The sequence below is a fragment of the Cavia porcellus genome, unplaced genomic scaffold (genome assembly GCF_034190915.1).
Source record: "Cavia porcellus strain 051 isolate PalLab524CR breed Dunkin Hartley unplaced genomic scaffold, mCavPor4.1 scaffold_17, whole genome shotgun sequence".
Classification (NCBI taxonomy): Eukaryota; Metazoa; Chordata; class Mammalia; order Rodentia; family Caviidae; genus Cavia; species Cavia porcellus.
Window position 1 is genome coordinate 29,229,539 of NW_026947500.1, and position 15,080 is coordinate 29,244,618.

The following is a 15,080-nucleotide window of genomic DNA, read 5'->3' on the forward strand; positions in this document are numbered from 1 at the left end:
TCTACTATGTGGGTGTGCCACGCTGTGATAGTGAACCAACTGGCCAATCTGAATAAGAACCGCCCAACTAAATTGAATCAGCATGGACTTGGGTGTGGCTGAGGGGATTTAATGAAGCAGAAGAGCCACCCTAGGTAGGCTCAGCACTTGAGTGGTATAAAAGAGAAACTGAGAAGGAAGGCTCACTTCTTTCTTCACCTTGACCTCAGAGGGTGTCTCCTGGCTTCCAGCCCAGACTCTTCAGGCTTTCAGCAGCACCTTTGCTCTCCTGATACACACTTGCATGGGACACTACAGTGAACTCCAGGCTCTCATCAGGATCCTTCGGGTCTGCAACACACAGACAGACCTCTTGCACCTTTCCACACCCAACTCCGTGGGCAGCCAAAGTAAGCCAATCTTGTAAGTTCTTATACTTGTATATCTTGCATTAAATCTGTTTCTTAGTAAGCATCAAATGGTACACATGCTCAGGACCTGAGTATCTGGACATTTCTTTTTTCCATTTCATTTAGACTACCTTGGTATCTCCTGTCCAAGGGTAAGACTGAAAGATTCTAGATAAGTATATATTGGAGGCTTGGTGGAAGTCATATACCCCAAACACCAGAGATAGCCAGTTTCAGTGTGTCCCAGTGACCAATGGAAGTATCCCCTGCCATGGCTTTCCATTCACTTAGGTCACCATAGAATAGCCTATGTAACATTACGGGAAACTTTAGGAGCAAAGACAGTACATACTCACATAATGAGCATATTTGGAACAGATGCCTATAGATAGCCCCAGGTCTGGGCACTTGAATCAGCCAGCAGCACTGTGTTGAGAATGAGCTGACTATTCCAAGGATGCTGAGCTTGATTTCCCTAGACCCATGCCTGGACACCAGGTCAGTGGGGCAGCACACCATGCCTTAGACAAGGATGAGTTTGCACCAGTGGATGTGGTGGCTTGGTACTCACACGCCTGCACCGAACAGGACCCAATGGCCGTGGGGAACAAACACATGCCTGGTTATCCCAAGTTTATTTGGTGTCATGGACACTGCTTTCCAGCTGTATGAGTGACCTGGTAACATCTGCCCATATAGTGTTAAGACACCTCATAAGCTCAGTCTTGTGACAGAGGAAAGGACTGCAGGGAATAGTAAGAGCCATCAAAGTGTGGGACATATGAATTCAGCTGCATATGACAACAGCCGTCCTGAGAGACAGCCATGATTGCCTCAGAATAGCCCTAATCCAGTTTTCCTGCATATTTTCCTGGCCTAATATAACACACTAAGCCATACGGGTGGTATGCAAGGACCTGGCTCCAGGGATGAACCCGAGTCTTTGATATTATCTTAAGGTAAATCAGATACATTCCACACAAGGTAAAGTCACATTTGTTCTAAGGTATAAATATGCCCTTTTTTCTGACTCAAGTAATAGACGTCTGTGCTCCCGCTGCCGTTCAGGACCACACTTCTGCCAGTAAGTCCCGCAGTCTGTTGCGCTCTGCACAATCCTGGCTCTGTCTGCTTCTCTCCTCTGTCTCACGGTACCCTGGGGCTGTCCTCACACATGAAGACTGGGCTGCCCCAAAGCCACTCACGTGCTGGTCTTCCATTTCCCTTCTCCGGTGGCCAGGAGGAGTAAAGGGCCACCCACGTGCACAGGCCCATTTGAGCTCACTCCAAAGATTCCTGTGAATGGTCACTACACCTTCTACTTCCCAGGAACTGACTGGACACCCTGGATCCAGCCAGTCAGGTCCCAGAGGATAAGAGGGGATTTAGGGCCTGGGAGGAGGCATCTCCAGGCAGGGAGTGTGGACCAAGAGAGCTGAAGTCAGCCACAGCCAGGTAAAGACTTGTTCTTCCACCTGCTCCCGAGGTGAGATGCTTCTCCCCGACCCTCTGCAGCTCCCTTTTTTGGGCCTGGCTCTGAGGTGCGCTGGGGCTGGGGGTTTCTTCTGGGAGGTGGAGGAGGGGCAGGAGGGAGGTAGACACTGAGGTCAGCTTTGGATCTGCGGATGATGCCAGGCCATTTGGATAACAATGATGCTACCCCATCTTAGAACCCTCTTTTGCCTCCCCTCAGCATCTCATTTAGGGAGGTGCTGCTCATACACCCCTACACAGCACTGGCCTCAGTTTCCCTTGGTACATCTCAAGGAAACTGAGGCTGGAGAGGGGCAGAGTCTTACCTCACATCCCCCCCAGGACACCAGTGTGCAGCCAGGTCCCTGACTCCCAGGTCCTGAGGTCCTGCACTCTGACTCTGCTGTCAGAGCTTGGGAGTCAGGTACTGTCCCCATGAGGGTGACAGGGAGGATGCGTGGTATAAGGTGGGGTGGCTCAAGGGGACTGGGAGGTTACTGAAGGTTCAAGCCAATGAGAGGAAGTAGAGTCATAAGAAGGGTACACCTGGGTGAGTAGAGAGGTGGCTTAGAGTGGCCAGGTGGGGGGCACATGCCATGCCAAGGTGAGCCAAGGTGACAAAGGCCACATTAGGCTTTGTATTTGTCCCTTCTGTGCCTCTACCCCTCTAGCTCTGTCTCTCTGTCTCTGAGTCCCTCTGTCTTCCCACTTCTCTGCCACTGCTCCCCCACCCTGGCATCCCCAGAACCCACAGTGTGGGTTCTGAGATCTCCAGCAGCATGTCCCCAGGGCCGGAACAGGGACCAGTGTGGATGCTGTGGGGGGCAGCCCAGGGAAAGGACGTTCTAGACAGGCCCATTACTTGGTCACTGTAGCCAACCACAGACACTCATGTGTTTTTCCTGAGAGGACCCCAAGGCCCTGTAGCTGGTCACCAAAGTCCATGCACTTGATTTGAGGCTTCAGAGAGACCTCCACAACCTCTACAACCCCTCTACAACCCCTAAGGGTCCCCTCCACCTCCCACCTCCACCACTACATCTTTGCTTCTCCTGCTGTGATCCCCAGAAGCTCTGCCCACTGAAGGGCAGCATGCTCTGGGGCTCACTGTTTGGGACTGTCCAGCAAGAGACCCTCTGGGGTGAGAGGGCTCAGTAAGAGCATATTCCATGTCTCAGACTGGGAACCCCATTTGGAGTCCCTAATAAGAGAGAAGAGGAGATGTCTGCGTGTGCTCCCTGTGTGTCCTATTTGTCTACAGAGAGATTTCCAGTACATGGTGGGCCTCTATGTATGCCTAAACCAGGGAAGGGCCATTTGTCTGTCCAGCAGGGGGAAGTCAGGATGCCACCTGCAATTATAACTGGCATTGGGCATGTGTATGGCAGGAAGACCAGCTGGCTGAACACTGGCTGAAGTCACACAGAGCTGGGAAGGGGATGCACAACAGCACTAGGTCAACTCTCCACCCGACAGCACTGATCAGTTCCTGTCACTCTCTGCAGGGTCCTTCCTGCGCCTCAGAACCAGCCAAGATGTTCGGCTTGGACATGTTCAGCTTCGACATGTTCGGCTTCGATGTGTTCGGCTTCAATGTGTTCGGCTTCGACATGCTCAACATGTTCCAGCTCCCAAGCTACCTGGGTGACTTCAGCAAAATCATTATCTACTGCACGCTGGCTGTGTCCTGCCTGGGGGTGGTGGGCAATGGACTGGTGCTGTGGTACCTGGGCTTCCGCATCAAGAGACGTGCCCTGAATACCTATCTCCTGAACCTGGCTGCCGCCGACTTCCTGTTCCTCTGCTGCCAGGCAGGCTTCTGCATCAGCCATGTGGCGCTGGGCACCTCGCAGAGCACGATGTTCTTCGTGGTCACCTTCTTGTGGTTCTCAGCAGGGCTCTGGCTGCAGGCGGTCTTCTGCACCGAGTGCTGTATTTCCTACAGCTTCAGCTACTGCTGCAAGTGCAACCGCCCCAAGTGGACCTCAGTCATCATCTGTGCCTTGGGCTGGGTGATGACCATGTCAGTGGTGCTGGTGACTGCCAGGGCCTGTGGCATGCTACAAGACAGGTTTCGCCTGGTGGCCTGCCTCCGTTACCATGCTGCCAGCATCGCCTGGCTGGCAACCCTCATGACCATCGCCTGTGGGGCCAGCATGACTCTCCTCTGGCTGAGCTGCTGCAAACTGCGCCAGTTTCCCAAGTTCTACCGCATCATCAAGACAACAGGGTCCCTGGTTCTCATCTGTCGCCTGCCTTTTGTCCTCTATTGGAGCCTGCGACCCATCATAAACTTCCTGATGCCCATGTTCCTCCCTCTGGCCACCTTCCTGGCCTGCATTGACAGCACCTCTAGGCCCATCATTTACTACAAGATGGGCAAGCAGCCCGGGAAGCGAGAGATGCCCGGGGTGGTCCTGCGGAGGGCCCTGAGCGAGAACACCCAGCGGAGCACTAAGGGGCTGTCTAGCAAGCTGGCTAAGGCACTGCCTACGAGGCTGTTAAGAGGGAGGTCTAGGGGGCGCCCTACGGGGCGGTCCCTACCTGTGGAACAAGGCCGCCGCATCGTTAGAGCCCGCCCAGCTTCTAGTGTTCCTCCAAAGCGTGCAGCTTCTCGCGGTCCTTCAGCTCGCCATCGTCCAGTGGCGCGTTCCGTCAGTTTGCCACCCTTGAAATCTTCGCGGTGTTAAAATGCCGCCTGGGTCCACGGCCACCGTTCCCCGAGCTATGCTGCTGCCTTTGAGCCTAGTGTTGGAGGAATCAGCTGCACCCCACCTAGATCACCGTGGCCTAAGGAGCACACGGTCCCACAAAGGGTAAGAGGCCACAGAGACAGGTGGGTGCAGAGAGGAGAAGCATGGCCACAGAAGAGGATGCGCAAGCTCCTCCCCAGCCACGATAGGTCACCATGGTGTCTGGCAGAGCCCCAGTGTGGCTGGAGGTCCTGGAGGCCAGGACTGTGGCTCCTGAGAGAGATGCCCACTGACCCGCGCGCCGCACACGCGACTCTTCCACTGAGGAACTTCAGCTGAACTTTTGGGTCTCCTTTACTAATTCATTACTTCCGTGGTTCGGACCCCCTTCTCTCCACCTGACAAGGGTGTTTGCTCAGGGAGACCTCCCCACTTCTCCCTCCCGGTGTCACCTATAGAGACCACCAGGTGGCGTTGCTTAACCACCAGACAGACCCAGCTTCCAGCAGGGCTGTCCCCTCCCCCATCTGTAACCCATCGACTTTTCCCACCTTGGGGGGTTGGGGTTCCTGCTTTACATCCCATGCTAACCCTTTGCCCTCCCGGAGAAGGTCATTTCTCATGTCCCCCACCCTAGAATTGGAGAGATACAGACAGAGAGACAGAGACGCAGAGACAGACAGAGACAGGGACAGAGAGACAGACATAGACACAGACACAAACAGACCTGGAGAAAGGGAGTCAGATGGAAACAGGGACAGAGACAGTCTCTCCCTCAAGGGGAGGGCTGGGATTGTAGTTACGTACAGAAAAAATTCAAGGCTTACAGAAAATATTTATTGAAAAGATAAATTACCAACATTCTTTCCACCGGACGGACATATTTTTTATGAAGAACTCTGCGCTTGCTTATTTTTGTAATAGAGACCCTTAGAAAATTCCTCTTATATTTTATCTCTTTTTTACCAAAATAAAGATATTGTAGCTATGTAAAAACTGTTGTAGCAAAGTGTTTTACAGCAGTCTTCAGAATATTTGCTACAGTTGCTTTTTCCACTGGAAGAATAACATATACTTGCTCATTGTGGAAACCAGAATGTTAAAAAGAGGAAAAAAAGAAAAACTTAACCTGTGGCCACCTGCCCCAGAGAAAATAGGACTAATAGGAAGACTCCTTCCCTGGCCGGACCCTTAGGAAGGGATAACCCCAGCAGGAGGCCGGGGACCTGGGGCTCTGTTGGTCTAGTGCCACACTGGCCTCAGAGAGGTGGGTGGAGGGTCCCCAGACCAAGTAGTTCGGGGCGGCTTGGTCCAGGGGGCAGCATGGGGAGAGTTGTCCCAGGAGGGCATGGCTTCCTTCCTGGAAGGCCTGGAGATGGAATGGGGGGGGGGGCAGCTTCAGAAGCACGGTGCTCTGTGTCAGCCCCATCATCCATCCTAGGCCCAGGAGACAGCTGGGTGCCCTGTGCTCAGTTTCTCTGTGCAAGCCCCAAGGTCACCATTACACCTGCAGTAGCCTCCTGACACCGTGGGCTTCACTTCCATTGCTGCTAGTCATTTGTTTGTCTGCTCAGTGTCCCATAAGGGACATCTGTGTGCTGAAAGGGGGACAGGTCAGCAGCCTAGCAGCTGACAGCACCTAGGGCACAAGACAATTAGCCTAGTCCAGACAGATAGGGAGCAGGGCCTCAGCCCCAGAGCCTGCTGCTGGTGTGGGGGAACCAGCCTGACCTAAGCAGCTGTGACCTTGGTCCTTGAGAAGCTCACACCCTTTCAGAGGGTCTGGCTGGTCTGCCTCCAAAGTGCTGGGATTCTCCCTCTTGGCATTCCTCTAGGTGGGTGACATCCAGGGAGTGTCCTGGCTGCTCAGGGCCAGGCCTGGGAAAGGAGATGGAAAGCTCTCCTTGCCAGGACAGTGGAGGCCAGGCCATGGTGGAAGGCAGCCTGAGGTAGACCTCAGTGCTGTGGGCACTGCTCTTCCCACTGCAGAGCAGCAGATGCATCCTGTTCTTAGCTTCTCCTGTGCACAGCTTCCCCTGAGTCCCAAGGTTGCCATGATGTTTAGAACAGTTTCCTCATACTCTGGGCTTTGTTTTCTCATAATTTAATCACAGGTTCACTTGCTCGGTGCCTTGTCTTGCACTAGAAGGAGAGATGCCCATGGACACAGAACCAGCCACTGTGTCATTGCTGTCATTCAGCAATGGAAAAAAGATGGGTTCAATGGATAGACAGGTGGCCAGATGGATGGATGGGTGAATGGGTGGCTGGGTGGGTGAGTGGATGGTTGAGTAGATGAATGAGTGGATAGATGGGTGGATGGATGGGTGGATGGGTGAGTGGATGGATGGGTGGATGAGTGAATGGACAGGTGAATGGGTAGATGGATGAATGGGTGGATGGGGTGGGTAGATGGATAGATGGATGTTTGGATGGATGGGTGAATGGGTGGCTGGATGGGTGGATGAGTGGATAGATGGGTGGGTGTGGTGGGTAGATGGATGGGTACATGGGTGGATGAGTGAATGGACAGGTGGATGGGTGGATGGGTGTGTGCATGGATGGATGGGTGGATGGATGGGTGGGTGGATGGATGGATTAATAACTGATGAAGAGTTAGATTGGACAAATAAATGATGCAGCTAAAATGAAGTGCAAGTCAGGGGCTGGTCCTGAATTGTGGAAGCTCCCCAGCCACCCAACAACTTGACCACTGATGTCAGGCAAGGGCCCAGATTTGCTCACCACTGAGCCCAGCTACTGGAGCCTCGTCCTCCAGGCCAGCCCCACACTGTGCCCTGGCCATGTTGTACGACCCACAGACTTGCCACGGTGCCCACTTTCTCCAGGGAGCTCAACATCTGGAGACAGGCACAGAGGGAGAAACAGCAGCACCATGAAGTACAAGGACCCCATCATCTGAGAGCACAGGAAGGAAACTGAGGCAAGTGAAAAACACAGGAGACAGACCAGCAGTGCCATGATCAAGGGGTAGCCTTAACGCTGTTACTCTTGGAAGGATTGTGACGAAGTCATGGTATTAAAGATGCCAAGCTACCAGCAGGGTGGAGGGATGGACCAGCAATGCCAGGTCAGGCAAAGGGACTTGCAGTTATGAACTCAGGGAGCTGCTGTGGTCATTTAGAAAATGGACAGGACAGAGGGTGCTGAGAGTGGGGGGGGGTAGGATGTGCAGTGGAACAAGCTGACATGGGAGAGGGAGGGGCTAAGGCCTTCTGGGTGGGTGGGAGGTGACCCATGCCCACCGCTGAGAGCAAAGAAAGGCAGTCCTGAGAAGAGGCTGTGGGCAGCTGGAACCAGGAGGGGACTGTGGGCAAATTCCCAAGTTTGCATCCCCAAGCATTCAGCTCAAGTAAACATTATAAATGGGGAGAGAGACCAATCGAGGTTCATTTTGGGTGTTTCTTTCCTTGTGGATCTCCAGTTCCCACGGAACTGTATCTGAGTCTCCACTGAAGCTGGTTGCTTGTGTGCGCTGAGTCTAACTGTAGCTTTATGTTAACTACGAAATCAGGTGACATAAGACATACAGTTTTATATTTCTCCAAGATGCACATCTCTATATAAATTTTAGAGTCATGGTGGCAGTTTCTCCAGAAATCTACATGGCTGGGATTTAATAATTCCTTCCATTCAATTTTTCTAGGCAAATTTATGGAGGACTAACATTTTCGCCACATTCAGTTTCTTTCTTTATGAACGTGGTTTATCCTTCTAGTGTGATCTTTGATTTCTGCCAACTCTCTTTAGTAGTTTTCAGTATAGATCTCTTGTAAGAGTTCCCTCTGAGGTATTCGAGGAATCTTGAAGCTATGTAAAAATGATTGGTTAATTTCATTTTCCAATGGTTTGTTGATAATTTATTGGATTTTTATATTGATTTTGATGTTTTATACTTATTTAACTATTCTTCCAACTTGCTAAACTTGCTAGTTGGTTTCAATGGTCTTTTTGAAAAGTGCTTAGGATTTTTTAGCTCCATGATCGTGTCATGTGCTACTTTTTATCTGGTCTTTGTCTTTTGTTTTGTTGATTCTTTGCAGTAAGACCTACCATAGAAGGTTGGGTGGACACAGTAAAACAGTTTCCCAATCTTACAGGGAAACTCCTCAATATTTTACTATTAGATAACATATACAACAATTCCCATGTGTTCCCAGTTTTCTGGGAGATTTTAAATCACACACAAGTATTAGATGGTATCAACTGTTTCTTTCCTTCATTTATTAAAATGGTCATGTCATATCGTCTCTTTAGTCTAGTAATGGGGCAAATTACATTGCGGGGTGTGTGAATGTGTGTGTCTGCGTGTGTATTGGCAGTACTGGAGATTGTACCCAGGACCTTAGCACTGCACTATATTCCTAGGTCTTTTTAATTATTTTAGATTTTGAGACAGGATCTCACTAAGTTGCCCAGGCTGGGGTCAAAGTTATAATCTTCCTGCCTCAGCCTTGCAGAGTGCTGGGATTTCAGGTGCCTGCCACAGTATCGGGCTTTGATTTATCTTTTGATGTTCATTTGTATTCCTTGAGTAATCTCTACTTGGTCCTGACATATAATCCTTTTGAAATGTTTCAGATTTTATTTGCAAATATTGTGGTAATGGTACCTGCAAGGATGTTCAGGAGTGATGTTGGTTGCCTGTGTATTTTCTTGTAAAATGCTTGTCAGGCTTGGGTTTCAGTTTCTCCCTGTTGCTCTGCTCTTAATGAGAGTTTGGGTCAGTGGTGCCCCTGAGACTGGTGACTCAGGGAAGGAATTTAAAATTCAGTTTCTTAGCATGCCCAAGGCTGTGGGTTCAATCCCCGGTACCACACACACACACACACACACACACACACACACAACCTAAAACAGTTTTTACTTTAACAGTACAGAGGTATTTAGGTTCTCTTTTCCTTCTTGTGTCCACTTTGGAAAGGATTTTCACATCAAAGAACTTGTTAAATTTTACCTATTTGAATTTGTTGCCTAAAGCTGTGTGTGATATTCCTTTAGTCTTTGTACTGTCAACCAAGTCTGTCACATTTTTACTTTTAATAGTGTTTTTCTCTTGGTTGTTCTTGCTAGTTTTATTAGTTTATCATTTTTTTTCATAGAACCAACTTCTATCTTGTTGATTTTTCTATACTGGTCACTTGTTTTCTATTTTACTCATTTTTCCACATCTTTATTACATCTTTCCTTCTACCTTATGAGGGCTTAATTTGCTTCTTTATCTCTGGCTTCTTAAGTAGCCTTCTTAATTTCCCATACAACTCTTATAGTAGAATGAATTATGCGCCCCCAAAGATGTCCTTATCCTTTGTAATATGCAAAAACCCCACAGGAAAGCATAGTTTGGAAGAATGAATTTTTTTTACATGATTCAAATATATAATGCCTGTAAGATGCACATTAGATTTAAGGGTACAAATTTCATGTAAAAAGATGTAAAATGATATACCATTTAAACAATAAGAGGTGGGGGGCTGGGATGCCTAGGCTAATCTAAGACCAAATAGACACTGAGTTTAGTAAAAAAAAATTGCTACCAGAGACAAACAAGGATGTCTTATGGTGATCAATGTATCAACAGTCCAGCAACAAGCTCTTTTTGAGACAGGGTCTTGCTATGCAGTTCAGGCTGGCCTTGAACTCACAGAAATCCTCCTGCCTCAGCCTCCTGAGTACTGGGATTACAGGCATCTATCACCATGCCTGGCAACAAGGTATGATCATAAACATATAGTTTGGTCTGTTATTCTACCTCATAGAATAAAAGGAAGTCCCACAAGTGTGATCGCACTAAGGTCCTTGGGGTGGGGAGATGACACTGGGTTATGTGTGTGGGCCCAAAGTCACTTCAAAGAGCCTTGTCAGGTGGCAGAAGATCAGGGTATGCAGCAGAAAGTGTGGTAATGGAAGAGAGGTTGGAGTAATGGAAGGAAGGGGCCACAAGCCAAGGGAGCATGCAAATGCCTGGACACTGGAAAACATGAAGAAGAGATTATGTCTGAGCCTCCCTGGTAATATAGTCTGCCAAAAGCCCAGTACACTGGTGCCCAATTTCTGATCTCCAGAACTGTTGGATGCTTAATCTGCTGGTTGTTATCGACCACTGTGTTTGTGATCATTTGTTACAATAGCTGTAACAGACTCATACAAATTATGCCATGGGCTTCTGTCTTTTTTCACTTGCTGCCCTCTGACTTCAAACACTTGCTTTTTATGCTTCCTAAGTCTATAGTTATTTACTAGTTGGAGGGTTCACCTGATACCAACCACTCTACCATTCCCAGAAATAGGGAGGAATGATAACAATTCTGAGCCCCATGACATGTGTGTCTATCTCAATAGGTGTGTGAGCATTGAATGAGGCCCATCACAGCACAGAACATCACTCAACCTTGGCTGTGGCCAGAAGAAGAAAAGGAGCAGGGTCCAGGTCTATGACATATGGGTAGGCTCACAGGACACTGTGGATTTGAGGAGCCGAGGACAGACTATGCTCTTTTCTGTTAGTCAGCTTTCTATCGCTGTGACAAAATCCCTGAGAAAAACAATTTAAAGGATGAAAGGTTTCTTTGGTTCATGGTTTTTTTCAGCCCATTGTCCATGGGGTCCATTACTTGGGCCTGGGGCGGGGTAAACCATCATGGTGGTGGGAGTATATGGAGGAGGAGGTTTCTTATTTCATGATAGCCAGGAAGAAAAAGAGAGGAAAGGGCTGAGGACCAGGTGTGCCCCCTAAGAGACCTACTTCCTATAATCAGGCCCCACTTCTTACAGTTCCCATTACCTTTCAACAGTCCATTCAATTATGAACCCATCAATGGATTAATCCATGGATGAAATCATGGTCCAGTCACCTCTCCCAAAGCCCCTTTTCTGAACACTCCTGCATGTGGGGCCAAGCCTTTAACACATGAGCCTCTGGGAGATACTCAAGACTCAAAAGTACAGCATCCTTCCTTCTTCCTTTGCCTCATCTGTCAGTACTCCTCCAAGAAGCCTTTACAGCCAGGCAGCACCCATTTCCCCTTTCTGTGGGCTCCAGTTTGCAAGCACCCTGCCTGGCAGAACAAATGGACATCAGACTGGAACAAAACTGGTCTGAGCCCTCAGCCTGGGCTGTCTCCCAGCCTTATGCTGTATACTGGCGTCCCATCTACCAGCTGAACCATACCAGCAAGAGCTCCCTGTCTGTGCTCTGATCACCTTCTGCAGCTCAGGCACCAGGGCAGAGCTTGGAGAGGAAACACTACTTATCCAAAGCTATTGTTTGGAGATGTTGCGGGAGACCTTCGGGCCTCAGAACCACTTGGCATCTCCAGTGACATCATCAGAGAGCTGTCCTTGTCTGAAAGGTCACCAGATGTAGCACAAGAATGGCAGGATTTGGGTTACCCTGGCAATGTTCTCAGCCCAAATCCATGGAGCCTGCAAGTGGGAACCTTTACTGGCACACACAGTGTTTAAAATCTTTTTAATTTGTTTCTAGCACTGAACAATGAAGACATTTCAATAAAAATCAAGGTTTTACCTCTCTTAAATGTCATTGGGTGGCTAATGGGGCTATTCTGGAGATGCTGTGGAAGGACCAGGGCTCTAGATGAGTCTGGGTCACTTCCCATGGTTCCTGCTCCAGGGTCACCCTGCATCTCAGGCCACTACACTACAACATTGTCTTCTAGACTGAAGATTAAGTGAAAATTTGCCACTGTTTTTTTTATGGAAAGGAGATAGAACAAACCCAGAAGTCTTGTGTTTCAAGAAAAATGGCACAGCCTAATTCTTTGAGGCTGTAATCAAGAGTCCCTCTTGCCTAATGTTCAACGAAATATGTTCAACAAACTTTCTGCCAGGATAAGAGTTGGCTCTGTTGGTCTGAGCTATGACATCCTACAGGAGGAGAAACTGAGGTCCAGGCAACATGGGATCTGCCTAAGGTTACACAGCTAGACAGTGGAAAGAGCCCACTACTAGCAGTGACGAAGCCAGGCCTTCACCCCTCGGGCCTCTTCTGATGACAGACATGTGAGTACCTCACATGTGATGCTCAGGGCCATGGACCCAGGGTTCTGCTGAGGACTCACATGCTCCAGCCTCACAGGGCCTCAGGCCTGTTAAAGATTGGTCCCAGCCATGCTCCCCAGACAAATGGCAGCAGGGGCAATGGCAAAAAACCTGGGAAGAGCTAATGGCCTGGAAGAGAATGACCTGCGGGAGACGGCTGCAGGGACAGATGCTGAGTAAGGACATTTGGCAGCTTCCTGTTGGGAGCCAGACCTAGACTTGCCAGAGAGGCCAGAGAGCCCAAGTGGACAGATGGAATCACCCGCGGGGGCCAGCAAGAGCCTGGGATGGCTTCCTCCTCATTAGTGCCTCATGACCAGGCTGTTCAGCCTGTGCCCCACACCAGTGAGGAGGCCAACATGCTCCTGCTGCAAGGGCAGTCTTTCCAGAGCATATGTAGGGAGGGGGCTACTCCTTTCCCCAGAATACTTTCTCCACTGCCCTTCATGGGCTCTGAAATCCCACCATGAGCATCGTACATTAAGGAAGGAAGACGGGCCAAACTGACCCAGGAGCTCGGGGAGGAAGATGGTGAAGTGGAGATATGCTCCCATGCAAAGGCTGGACCAGTGCTGGTTAGAAACCAGCAAGGGAGCAGTGCAGGGTTTTTAGGGTGACCATCTTCCCTGCTGCAGTCCTGGCAGAAAGTTTGTTGAACATATTTCGTTGAACATTAGGCAAGAGGGACTGAGGAGTAGCCACAATGTTATGACACCCAGGGCCAGTGATGCAGCCTCATATCAAAGGCCTGGTACAGCATCTTTTCATTGTATCATTATCATCACCATGACTGGCCTCCCTGTCACCATCAGCACTGTCACCTGTGTGATCAGAATCTTCAGCTTCAGCAGAGTCACCATAACCATCATCACTTTCATCAGTACCATCATTAACATCCCTCCACCCAAATCACCATCATCACCCTCACCATTACCATCCCCATCATCCCCATCAGCATCACCACTGCCACATCACCATTCCCATCATCATCCTCACCAAGGTACCATCAGCATCAACATCATCATTACCATCTTCATCACTGCCATCTTTATCATTATTCTCCTCTTCACTCCTCCTCAAGGTATCACCACTCTCTGTTGAGTAACCCAGGAGGAACAGAGCCCACACCTCTTCCATGCTCCTCCACTCACAGCCTCCTCTAAAACACCCACTCCCAAATCTCAATGCTCTCCTGGTCCCATGAACACAAGCAGCTCCTACCCTGGGCAGGTCTCCATATTTCCAAGTCTGGACATCAGCAATCTCCTAACCATACATGATACAAGTCACTTCAGTGTTGTTGGCATGTGCAGGTGGGCATGGGCTCAGGAGCCTTGGAGCCAACTTGGTACTGTCACTATTCGATACAGGCTAGCTAGGTGCCAGTCAGTGCTGCTGCATAGGAGAGGGAGAGAGAGAAGAGGAAAAGAATAAGAGAGGAGTGAGGGAAGGGGAGATCAGAAGGGAGAGAGAGAGAGAGGAGGAAGGGAAGGAAGAGAGAGGAGAAAGTCAGGGAGAGAGGAGGAGGGGAAGACAGGAATAGGAGGGAGGAGAGGGGTAAGCTCTAGGTGAAGGGAGAGGACATAGAGAGACAGGGTATGTGGAATTTTCACTCTTGACAGTGGAAAATGAAGACTCTCTCCCAAACCACTGTTGACCAGATTATGGACATCTGCCATTTTCTCCCTGGAAAGAATAAATGACAGCCTTTGTGAAAAAGAAATTGTCTTAGTTACTTTCTCATTGCTGGACACAATACCCAACACTCACAATTCTAAGGAGAAAAAGTTTGCTTTGGCTCACATTTTGTAGAGGCTTCAGTCCACAGCCAGCCCGTTTCAAGGTGGGGTGGCATGGCAGACGGGCATGGCAGGCAGAAACAGCTTATGTCATGGTAGCACAAGAGAGGAAGGGGGAAGATAGAGCATTTTTCTTAGATACTTTTCCTGTTGCTGAGACAAGGTAGCCAACACCCAAAGTTAAAGGAGGAAAGGTTTGTTTCGCTCACAGCTTTTAGAGGTTTCAGTCTATCACTGGCTGGCTCCAAGGCAGGTGGCATAGCAGACAAGCATTGCAGAGAAGCAGTAGTTTATGGCAGGCAGAATGTAACAAAACAAGCAAAGAATGACTATAGTTCTTTCTAGTGCTTATCTTATCCAGACTACTTAGGGTGGGTGCACTTGTACCCTTAATCTTAGTGCCACTTAGCCTAGCATTGTACCATGAATCAATCCCAACACCACACACTTCAGATGTAGTCACCTCTGAAAAAGTCCGACTTATGATTCTCTGAGGCTTTGAGAGGGCATCTAGAAACAAGCCACTCTTTCCGGCCATGACCCCAGTAACCCACCTCCTCCAACCAGGCTTCACCTGCCAACATCATCACATTTAGCTATAAACTTATCAATGCGCTAACCCACTGATAAGTATCTATGCTCTA

General features: G+C 49.3%; 1 protein-coding gene across 1 annotated transcript; it reads left to right on the top strand.

Moving 5' to 3' along the window:
* The first annotated feature begins 3,397 nt into the window (after positions 1-3,397).
* On the top strand, positions 3,398-4,605 carry Mrgprg (MAS related GPR family member G). The gene is made up of 2 exons (XM_013150978.1): positions 3,398-4,374; positions 4,491-4,605. Exons 1-2 carry the CDS (start codon positions 3,398-3,400, stop codon positions 4,603-4,605), a joined length of 1,092 nt encoding a protein of 363 aa, XP_013006432.1.
* The last annotated feature ends 10,475 nt before the right edge of the window (positions 4,606-15,080 follow it).